The sequence below is a fragment of the Salvelinus fontinalis genome, chromosome 13, assembly GCF_029448725.1.
Source record: "Salvelinus fontinalis isolate EN_2023a chromosome 13, ASM2944872v1, whole genome shotgun sequence".
Lineage (NCBI taxonomy): Eukaryota > Metazoa > Chordata > Actinopteri > Salmoniformes > Salmonidae > Salvelinus > Salvelinus fontinalis.
The window spans coordinates 4,993,507-5,004,145 of NC_074677.1; the positions used below are offsets into that span (position 1 = coordinate 4,993,507).

Genomic DNA, 10,639 nt, shown 5'->3' on the forward strand with positions numbered 1-10,639 from the left:
AGCAGTACTACTGGAGGGGGTCCGGATACAGCAGTACTACTGGAGGGGGTCCGGATACAGCAGTACTACTGGAGGGGGTCCGGATACAGCAGTACTACTGGAGGGGATCGGGATACAGCAGTACTACTGGAGGGGGTCCGGATACAGCAGTACTACTGGAGGGGATCGGGATACAGCAGTACTACTGGAGGGGATCCGGATACAGCAGTACTACTGGAGGGGGTCCGGATACAGCAGTACTACTGGAGGGGGTCCGGATACAGTACATGCGGTGTGCACACTTGCAGTAGTTTTACCTCTGTTAGAAAAAGACTGTCACATTTGGGGATAACATTGTGCAATCTAGAGTTTTCTGTAGAGGGGAGGAGAGCGGAGAATACAGAATAAATAATTACGCGCTGCACCAACTCCTTTTCATCAGAATACTGGAGGTTGTGGGGTCAATATTGCTGTTGCTTCATTAACACTAACAAAATGTAGTTATGGAACGTTAATCTCACGTCAAAGTAACTTATCCAAGAGCATTTCTTTAACTTTGCCATTACCATCACAACACATGAGTGCGTCATGGAAGGAGTTTTCACAAAAAGATGACTCTTTCCAGCGAAGGTTGGCTAATGACTAATGTGTCAATATGAAACATCCCACTAACATCACAACAGGACACGTTAAGTACCTTCAACACCAAAAACAGCTGCTTAGGACACTCATTGAGCCACAAGCCGTCTCTCACTAGCTACCTTCTTTAAACAAACAGCTACTATACTCTTTAGTGTGGCTGAAGCAGGAACAGGTGGGTCAAATGCAAGCCAACAATCCCTGGAATCCTCTGTACATCTCAGACACAGGTCACATCAGTTACGTCCGATTCACCGGCCCTCCGCTTGGACCGCTAATGTCACTTAGTAAAACAAACATGTCTAACGAGGCGAACAATTGGATTGCCACTTACCATTTGATTTTATTGAGCGACTTCTCTTTTCCGCTGACACTGGCAAAGACCACAGACCCTTGTTCCCGAGGCCTGCCTGCTCCAAGGGTATAAAATGGGGGGAGAATCTGGTGTTCTGCCTCAACCAACTTCTCCTTCAGCATTTCTGCTACTCTTCTACAGAGCGTCTTCACCACCACCTCCACAGGTAAGAGCCGGGGGTATCTTGTGTTTCACTGGAGGGTTGGGAACGACAGTTGGGTTAGGGTGGCAGATCTTGGGGATGTAGATGTCACTAGAATCTGAAAACACCCTCGGAACTCTTCATGTTTTTGTTGAACAAATGTATTTTGTTCAGTAACAACTGTATTTTAATTCATCTAGTGAGCTATTCCTGTATGAGTGCTTATGAAAATAGTCATTTTGTTGATGTAAGGCTATGGTTTCTTTTAGAACATGCTGAATGACAATATTACGACAGAATATGGGTCGTTTCGTCAGCATTACACAGAAGGAGTAATATCACTCCTAGAAGAACAAAGATGTTTCTTATGCACTGCATGAAACTCCCACAGTGTAAGCAGTGTTAACATACCGGTTTCATTTTCTTTCCCTCCTCCAGCCCATCATCAACATGGCCCTCTGGCTCCAAGCTGTGTCTCTGCTGGTGCTGCTGGCCCTCTACCCTGGGGCAGACGCTTCAGCTGCCCAACACCTGTGTGGCTCTCACCTGGTGGACGCCCTCTATCTGGTGTGTGGAGAGAAAGGATTCTTTTACAATCCAAAGAGAGATGTGGATCCCCTGACAGGTAAGACACCTCTAGCACTGTCTGAATTCAAAGACTTCATATCTACTCGACAACGCAACTTGATCTAAGACCACAAGTTACTTTCCTGTTTTTGTGTGTATGTGTGTCGAAATCACATTTAGAAAACGCATGGTCACTTAGAAGAAACTACAAATATGAAACTGAATGTGAAGGCAATGATGAAACACAGAAAAGGCCAGTAGTCCATACAATATGCTGCTTGATGTTATGAGGTAGCACTCACTCAATGTGCTTTTCTCCTCTTGCAGGGTTTCTCTTTCCAAAACCGGCCCAGGAGAACGAAGTTGCCGTGTACCCGTTCAAAGACCAGATGGACATGATGGTAAAGAGAGGCATCGTAGAGCAGTGCTGTCACAAGCCTTGCAACATCTTCGACCTGCAGAACTACTGCAACTGAGGCCTGTCGCACCGCTTAGCCTGCTCTTCTCTCTGCCACTCTCCAATGCTCAGAGGCATCATCCCCGTCTCAAAGAAAAGCTTCAAGTGCAGACAAGAAATGGCATAGACATGTTTTATTTTTCCTAGAAAATAAAGTTCTATGAAATGAGCAAGGACTTTGTTTTCCTTTTGTAAAATGGGCCTTATGTTCGGAGTAGGCTACTATGACTTCTGTTCAATTTGTGGTTCTGATTTTCCCATTATCCTGGGTTGAAATCAAACTATTGTAAATGTATATTGTAATGCAGACATAATGGGCACGAGAAACACTCTTCTCACGCCACTTCGAAAGAGCTACGCCTGAAAGTGACTTTTTTTGTAGCAGGTTTGAAGAATTTACACAGCAGGTTAAGAGAATTAGGTAACCCTTTCACCCTGCTCCTCCGCACACTCCACTGGCTTCCAGTCGAAGCTCGCATCCACTACAAGACCGTGATACTTACCTATGGAGCAGCAAACCCCTCCCTACCTTTAGGCTATGCTCAAACCCTAAACCCCAACTCAGGGTCTCCGTTCTGCCACCTCTGGTCTTTTGGCTCTCCCACCCCTACGGGACGGCAGCTCCCGCCCAGCACAGTCCAAGCTCTTCTCTGTCCTGGCACCCCAATGGAGGAACCAGTCTCTAAAGCTGGGACAGCAGAGTCCCTGCCCACCTTCCAAAAACATCTGAAACCCTACCTCTTCAAGGAATATTTTAAATAATCCCACAGCACCTAATGTCCATTAGATTGGGCAAAAACGAATTGTTGGGTTTTAGGGGGATAATATAATGTATTTCTTGCATACATTGTGTTGTATGATGAAGTCCTACAGAGCTGCGCTTCTCAAAGTGGACACTGGGGGTCCCTCTTCCCTCTGATTTACAGAGACATAAGACAGAGATGATGATCACATCAAAAATGAATGGAATGAATCGAGAGGTTTTAGTTTAGTCTAGTTTAGATTATAGGATGCCCATTAGCTGTTGCACATGCAGCAGGTACTCTACCTGGGGTCCACATCAAACACGTGACAAAATACACAACAGTTATAGACGAGAACAAAATAAGATAATAGTACATTAATTAAAAAAAAAAAAGTGAATAAGATAAGAATCATATATTGTCAAGACACCGAGAGACAACAACAATACTTTTTACACACTTCATGTATACATTTTAATATACTTATATTAATTACAGTTCATTTAGATCAATATGATTCAATTAGATTAACAACCTAAAATGTTGTAAATATAACTCATTTGATAAAGAAGCCTTTCTTGCAAAGTATAGGGCCGTTCTCCTATGCATTAACCAATGGTTGTGTTACGTCAACGACTGTGCAGTCGGGCGTTGAGAGGTGCGTTCCTTTCGCCTGAACGTCTGGTACATTGCGATAACATCTGTAAATGTTATCGCAATGTAACATCCAAAACTTTCTTGTACGTTCTTGAACAGACTTTGAGGTACGTTTGCTCCCGTTTGGTGGGTGTGGCGAGGTGTGGCTTGACGCAATAAGTGACGTTTTTAAAGGGTGATTGTTGACACAGTCCCCAAACTCCTCCCTGGTTTTTATCAACTGGGTCTTCAGTATAGCTCTGTTTCAGTTCAATTGAATGTTTCAGAACGTAAAAACGTACTGAAATCAGCCCAGATTGCTTTTAACATTCTCCCCTGCTCATTCGATGGACACGTCAACCACTGGTTAGCTAGTTGATAGGTAAATTACCTATCCAGACGTTGTAGGATCTGGAAGGCGTCAGCGACGTCTGAGCAGAGGGACGTGCCCTTGATTAGTAGTGAAAGCGCAGCGTCGTCGCCTGCTCTTTTCGAGGCCAATGAGAGAGCTGCTGACGGAGGTAATGGGAGGGCCAGACGTACACCTGAGCAGATCAGGGTGACTTGATTGTGTGCCCACGCCCCCCTGTGAATAATCTATCGGATCTATTCGTTTGTGTGAAACGTTTTTTTTTTAATGCGTGGAATTAAGAACGATCACATTGGGGACGGATACTTTTACCGGTCTCTTTTTTGACCTACTACTACTGTTTCGGCTACTTCGAGATTTGTTGGATATTAGCCAAAAATCAACACAATGCAATATGTTCATTTATCTAAGGATTCATGCCGAAACGGTACGTTTATAGGCTAATACTTCAATGTCATCATAGTACTGTAGGCTACGCTATTTAATGGGAAATGGGGGCCTACAATATTTTTGAATGTTTGTGATATAGCAACAGTAGGCTTATTCACGAAGGTCGTATTGGCAGAATTTACAGACAAGAATACCCATGGGTTGGCATCCGTGAATACACTTAATAGCCATAAAAGATATTGTCCAAAATTATTTTCTAAACGTCTTCATCTGGAGCAGAACACAAATCCAGTTTAAATATATGATTTTAAAAGCAATTGTTTGAAAATATTATAGAATGTCAAGTGGGGCTGTTCATGTCTTTGAACTACTTTTAATGGGCTAATTTCCAAAGCCAGTTTTTCAGGTCATTCCACTTGAAATGTCCATATAATGGATGATTTCTAAGCTTATGAGAATAGTAATCTCCGTTGTGTGTGACTAGAACACCTTTGTTGACAGAGAGAACATGTCATTGCACCATGCCAATGCGGGGGCATTGTTCAAATGGGGAGGTCACGTATTGAATTACAGAATCTGTCAGTCTCGCTTAACATGAAATGTCATATGGATTTCTGAAGTAGGATATCTTCTTCCCAATGAAATCCAAAGAAATTGAGCCGAATTGTATTTGACCATTCCAATCTTTTAATTGGGCTTTGTGTAGATAGGTTAGTGTTGATAACAAACAACATGAATACACTGGTATCATTCTGATAACTGCCATGGATATTACTATTGTGACATAACAATAATCAGACATCACATGGTTAATCTGCTATGTAGGCCATTACTGCTGTGTGTTTTGGATTGGTTTCTCTTCACCAGATGTTCTAATAGTGTTATACTTTATTGAACATAAATGGTCCGGGTATTTACTTAGAAATAACATGGTAATCACACAATAACAGCATAATAGCTTTCATAAAGCTATAAGGCCCGAGCAGGTGTAGTGTAGGTGTGGCCATGCAGAGTGCCTGGAAACAGCTCTTAGCCGTGGTATATTGGCCATATACCACAAACCCCCAAGGTGTCATCGCTATTATAAGCTGGTTACCAACGTAATTAGAGCAGTAAAAATAAATGTTTTGTGATACCCGTTGTATACGGTCTGATATACCACGGCTGTCAGCCAATGAGCATTCAGGGCTCCAACCACCCAGTTTATATGAAGCTATAATGTTAAAAGTGATGTCACTCTGCTTGTTTTTCCCAGGTTCCATGATAAGGCTACTGTGTCCATCTCAGACTGCTGTGTGTATAGTCAACGGGGAGGCAAGCCTCCTCAACACCTCCTTCACTGACAATCACAATGCCACTGAGACAGAGCTGTCAGCCGTCGCCAACAACTGGACCAACTATAACTTCTGGACTGGTTTGACCTTGGCGGTGCTGTCGGCCTTCCTGATTGGAGGAAGTGTGATGCTGAAGAAGAAGGCCCTGCTTCGCCTAGCCAATAATGGACAGACCAGAGCAGGTAGGGGTCTTCACTGTTTAAGGATGTGGAAAAACACAAACATCACATTACACCACAGGAGGGCATTGTCCTTATTTTGATCAAAGTTTATGTAGAATCAAGTCCGGATTGGTATCTACTGACAGTCGTTTTTTTTTAAAGTCATCACTAGCCGGACTCCGCCCAGTACCGCGCCCCGACTCTCACACACTGTTCTAGCCGCCTACCACCCAGTACTCTACCCTGCTACTTAGAGACTGCTGCCCTATTTACATAGTCATTGAACACTGGTCGCTTTAATACTGTTTACATACTGTTTTACCCACTTTTATATGTACATTGAGTGTACAAAACATCAAGAACACCTTCCTAATATTGAGTTGCAGTCTATGTCATGGAAAGAGCATGTTCATAATCTTTTGTACACTCAGTGTATATACTGTATTCTAATCATAACTACTGCTATTACATACCTTTTCTATTCAGATACTGGCTATACATACCATTCACATACATATATATTTATTTATGACTCTGATATTTCTCATTGTGTTATGTCTTAATTTCTTTCTTTTTTTTTCTTCTTTAAAACAAAAAAACTTTTAGATGATGTGTGCATTGTTATTGTATTGCTAGATATTCCTGCATTGTTGGAGCTAGAAACATAATCATTTCACTGTACCTGCGATAACATCCTGTTAAAATCTGTGTAGGCGACCAAGAAACCTGGATTTGATTTGAATATGACCTAACGGTATGATATTTCAGCTCTCCATATCGATAGAGAATAGTACATCCAGTTCCTGTTTTAAAGGTTGTTGTAGTATCTAAATACTGGACATGAACCCTGACCGAAACAGTGAAACTCAGTCTAATAAAGGACTCGCTCTCTGTCAGTTATATAACGTTTGATTAAACAAACTGTACTGGCATCAGGGTTTCCTGAGGACAAGAAACAACTTTATTGCCCTCACAGGAGGGTGTCAAGCAATCAATCAACTTAATTTGTTATTGATTGATGTTATTGATTTGTTTGTCTTCTATTCTAATGAACAGCCTTGTTTTCTGTGTTCTGTGCAGGTGAAGGTGGTCATGGATATTTAAAGGACTGGCTATGGTGGAGTGGCCTTCTAACCAGTGAGTTTTTTTGTTGTTGTCAAATCTATCCTCATTGTTTGTCACAAGCACTACAATGTAATGTGGGAATACGAGTAGTTTTATCATAGTTCTGTTGGGTAGCTAGTAGAACTATAAGGCTTAACCCAGGGGTGTTGAACTCATTTTGCCCCCGGGGGCCGCATTCGGTCTTCATTGAGTTCCGGAGGGCCACACTGATTTTTTTTGTTATTGATTTCCTTGCTGTCAAAATTTGTCCTCTAGCCATTGTTTTGGGAATTTTCGATGATCCCTGACTGTTTAGTGATCATTAGCGAGCTGGACAGTCAAGAAACCGTCTTAATCTCTGCTCCCCAAAGAACAAAAAGGATTAGGACTACATAAATGTTTTTGTATTTCCTGCTTCTCACAGTGGGTGCCGGTGAGGTTGCCAACTTTGCAGCGTACATGTTTGCCCCAGCTACTGTGGTGACTCCTCTGGGTGCCCTGAGTGTCCTCATCAGGTACCATTACTTCTCTGTTGTCTATTAACACACAGCCAGCCTTCACATACAGGTACTTATGTTCTCTCTGGTTCCACATTTTCCATGACTGTGTAAAATCTCACACCAATGTTATAGTTTTGTACCCTTATTTTGGTGTACGTGGAAACTTATTTTAACTTTCAGGAGCTGTTGTGTGTTTTTTGTGTTCGTGTTGATACTGGGTATCCTCACATTGAGTCATTGTTCTACAGGTTTGCATTAATATTCAAATGACTGTCATTGTGGCTTCTCTCTGGACACAGTGCAGTGCTGTCCTCTTACCTGTTGGGGGAGACACTGAATCTGTTGGGAAAGCTGGGCTGTGTGCTCAGCATACTGGGCAGCACTCTCATGGTGATCCATGCACCTGAAGAAGAGGAAGTCACTACCCTGCAGCAGATGACTGACAAACTGCTCGACCCAGGTACATCATCATCATCATCATCATCATCATCAATTATTCACACAGCAATTATTTTATTAAGGGCAGTGCAACAATGAGGTAATGAACATGTCATTTAGAGTAGAGAACTTCAAAGATAACAAAAATGCTATCGTCATTATTGAGCAAATATATATAGTCAGAAGGACAGATGGTACTTCTGCACCAGGGAATAACACCTGTCTGTTCCCTAACTACCATCCACCACACCCTAGAGAAACACTTATCTCTCTCTCTCCTCTGTGTCAAGCCTCACTTCAATGGCTCCTGTGTATCCGCTTTGTATCTCTAGGCTTCCTTGTGTTTGCCAGTATCCTGCTGGTGGCTTGCCTGCTGCTTATCTTCTACTTCTCCCCCCGTGTGGGCCAGACCAACATCCTGGTCTACATCGGCATCTGTTCTATGCTGGGAGCCTTCACCGTCTCCTCCGTCAAGGGCCTGGGCATCGCCATCCGCACAGTGTTCTCTGACCCGGCCGTGGTGCGTCACCCGCTCACCTGGATCCTGCTGGCGTCACTGGTCAGTTCTATCGTGGTCCAGGTCAACTACCTGAACAAGTCCCTGGACACCTTCAACACGCTGCTGGTCTACCCAATCTACTATGTGTGCTTCACCACCGTGGTGCTCACCACCTCCATCATCCTGTTTAAAGAGTGGGGGACCATGTCTGGTGTGGACGTGGTGGGCACTGTGGGGGGCTTCCTGGTCATCATCTTGGGGGTAGCCATGCTGCACCTGTTCAAAGACATCCACGTCACCCTGGAGAGCCTGGCCAGCAGAATGTGTCAGCCACTAGGGGTGAAACGGGAGGACAAACACATCCTCATTGAGAATATGGAGAGCCTGCCTCCCATGAGAGAAGACGCACCCAGAGTCTTCATCATCAGCTGAGAGACTGGCACCTGAGAGGACTCTTAGCACTTTCACTTATGTAAATATTTATTTGTTAGTCTTTTTATTTGTAGTTTTATGTAGATTTGTGACCAAAGCTTTTGTTGACTATGTCTATGATGCTCCAGGATGCTAAATAGCCTGCTACTGAGGACCTTTGTCTATGAAGGTACCAGAGAAGAGATTACATTTTATATAGTTGTTTATACTTGTGGGTGTTTTTTAACCTCAGTTAATGATAATATGGGTTGCTGATGATGCTGCAGGCTATGTAGACTGCTGCTGAAGACCAATGTTTGTGATTCATCAAGGTATTTTTTAGGGCTAGTTTAAAAAAAAAAATGTTTGTATACTTTGCATTTTAAGATGTTGACTACATTTCATGTTTCTTTTGCCTGTCACTCATTTCAATAAATATTTTCTATTTTGTGCCAGCCATTACAGTGGAGAGATGAGGAAGTATTGTTGCTGAAGTTCTTACAGTTAAGGCCAGGTTGGGGATTTGAGATGTTTACATCAATACTCAGTAAGAACCATAGCACCTTAAATGATAACAGAGAGATTAAGATCCAAGCTAAAGTCTCAACCTCAACAATGGCAGCTTTGGCAGGAGTACACATTTACTTAACTGCCACACCCCGAAAAAAAACTTAATGCTCCCTTCAATAGGCCCATTGTAGCCTAATACCAGCGTGTAGAGACACGCTGTGTGGCCACACCGTACACGGATTTGCTTGAAGCAATCTGCTCCATGATGTGAATAAGATTGTCCGTGTTCCGTGACCGTTGACGTATTTGGAAATTGCTGTGGAAGAAATGTGACACACCCAATCAAACTGCAGTTTAAAGACAGCTACTTTTACATAATTTAAAAATATATATTAATTAAGACATAATTATGAATAGCTTTACAAATTGTAAACTTTGAACTTGGGAACGTCAATCTTGATATAGTATACTGTATATTCCCTTCCCTATTGGTCATGGCCTGGGAATCATGCTAAGGCTGGTTTCACTAATTGACGGTATGGGAAGGCTGAGAGATGACTAACCGTGAGGAGTGGAGTTTCACTGTTGTGGAGGCATTTTATTGCCTGAGTCACCTCATTGTGTGTGTGTGTGTGCGTGTTTTATCAACTGGGGTGTAATAGTTCGATCCACAGTATGTGGGATCTAATCATTTTGTTATGTTATGATATTCCTCTATACCTATAGGATCCAGTGTAACTTAACAGTTCAATAGTTACTGGAATAGGAAGTAATTAACCTACAGCAGCAAGGCTCATTATTACAGGCCCATTGATTGAACGCTAACACAGAACCCCTGAAACAGTAACAGTGCAGTTATGAATTAGTACTCGGTAAATTATTCAGTGTGCTTGTTCTGGCTTCCCAACTATATCCTCTGAGACAAACAGGTTCCCCTGCTTTTTTTTTTTTCTAGAGAAGAAGTGTGCTCACTGGTCTGTCAACAAAGATGTGTCAGGTGTCTGCACCACTGAGCTTTGTCAGGAGCAGAGCAGACTAATTATGTGGGTTGGCTATTTACTGCTGAACTGAGAGAGAGAGAAAGGGACTATGCTGTCTCAGACAGAGCCCAGGGACAGGTTGCTATAGAGTCCTCAGAAAGGTAACAGACTAAAGTAATTATCAACGGATGAAGGTTTTAGTGTGTCTACACCCTACCTAATCTAGTTATCAGACCAAATAGTTGTATTTTGTAGTTGATTTGAAAATACTAACTTTTCAAATACTCGAGGTAGTCATATATAGAGTTTCAACTAAAAGGCTACTATCTTCTTTGATATTCAAATACTGGTCCCAGAAAACAAAATAATACTTGGAGGTATTTCAATATATGCAGGTTATTTGAAAACATTTTTTTATTTTTTA

General features: G+C 42.4%; 2 protein-coding genes across 2 annotated transcripts; both read left to right on the forward strand.

The window, feature by feature from the left end:
- Window positions 1-1,560: 1,560 nt before the first annotated feature.
- LOC129867768 (insulin-like) lies at window positions 1,561-2,256 on the forward strand. The gene is made up of 2 exons (XM_055941275.1): window positions 1,561-1,740; window positions 2,010-2,256. Exons 1-2 carry the CDS (start codon window positions 1,566-1,568, stop codon window positions 2,156-2,158), a joined length of 324 nt encoding a protein of 107 aa, XP_055797250.1. The 5' UTR covers window positions 1,561-1,565; the 3' UTR covers window positions 2,159-2,256.
- A 1,532-nt stretch (window positions 2,257-3,788) lies between these two features.
- On the forward strand, window positions 3,789-9,184 carry nipal4 (NIPA like domain containing 4). Its single transcript, XM_055941493.1, has 6 exons — window positions 3,789-4,315; window positions 5,534-5,794; window positions 6,854-6,910; window positions 7,302-7,392; window positions 7,677-7,837; window positions 8,148-9,184. The coding sequence occupies exons 1-6, from the start codon at window positions 4,276-4,278 to the stop codon at window positions 8,744-8,746; spliced, it is 1,209 nt and encodes a 402-aa protein (XP_055797468.1). The 5' UTR covers window positions 3,789-4,275; the 3' UTR covers window positions 8,747-9,184.
- The last annotated feature ends 1,455 nt before the right edge of the window (window positions 9,185-10,639 follow it).

What these genes read in the sequence shown, in the direction of transcription:
- LOC129867768 (XM_055941275.1), top strand. Translation starts at nt 1,566, where the DNA reads ATGGCCCTCTGGCTCCAAGCTGTGTCTCTGCTGGTGCTGCTGGCCCTC. An exon ending in AGATGTGGATCCCCTGACAG is followed by an intron (nt 1,741 to 2,009) that starts GTAAGACACCTC and finishes CTCCTCTTGCAG; the next exon opens with GGTTTCTCTTTCCAAAACCG.
- nipal4 (XM_055941493.1), top strand. Translation starts at nt 4,276, where the DNA reads ATGCAATATGTTCATTTATCTAAGGATTCATGCCGAAACG. An exon ending in GTGGAGTGGCCTTCTAACCA is followed by an intron (nt 6,911 to 7,301) that starts GTGAGTTTTTTT and finishes TGCTTCTCACAG; the next exon opens with TGGGTGCCGGTGAGGTTGCC. An exon ending in TGACAAACTGCTCGACCCAG is followed by an intron (nt 7,838 to 8,147) that starts GTACATCATCAT and finishes TTGTATCTCTAG; the next exon opens with GCTTCCTTGTGTTTGCCAGT.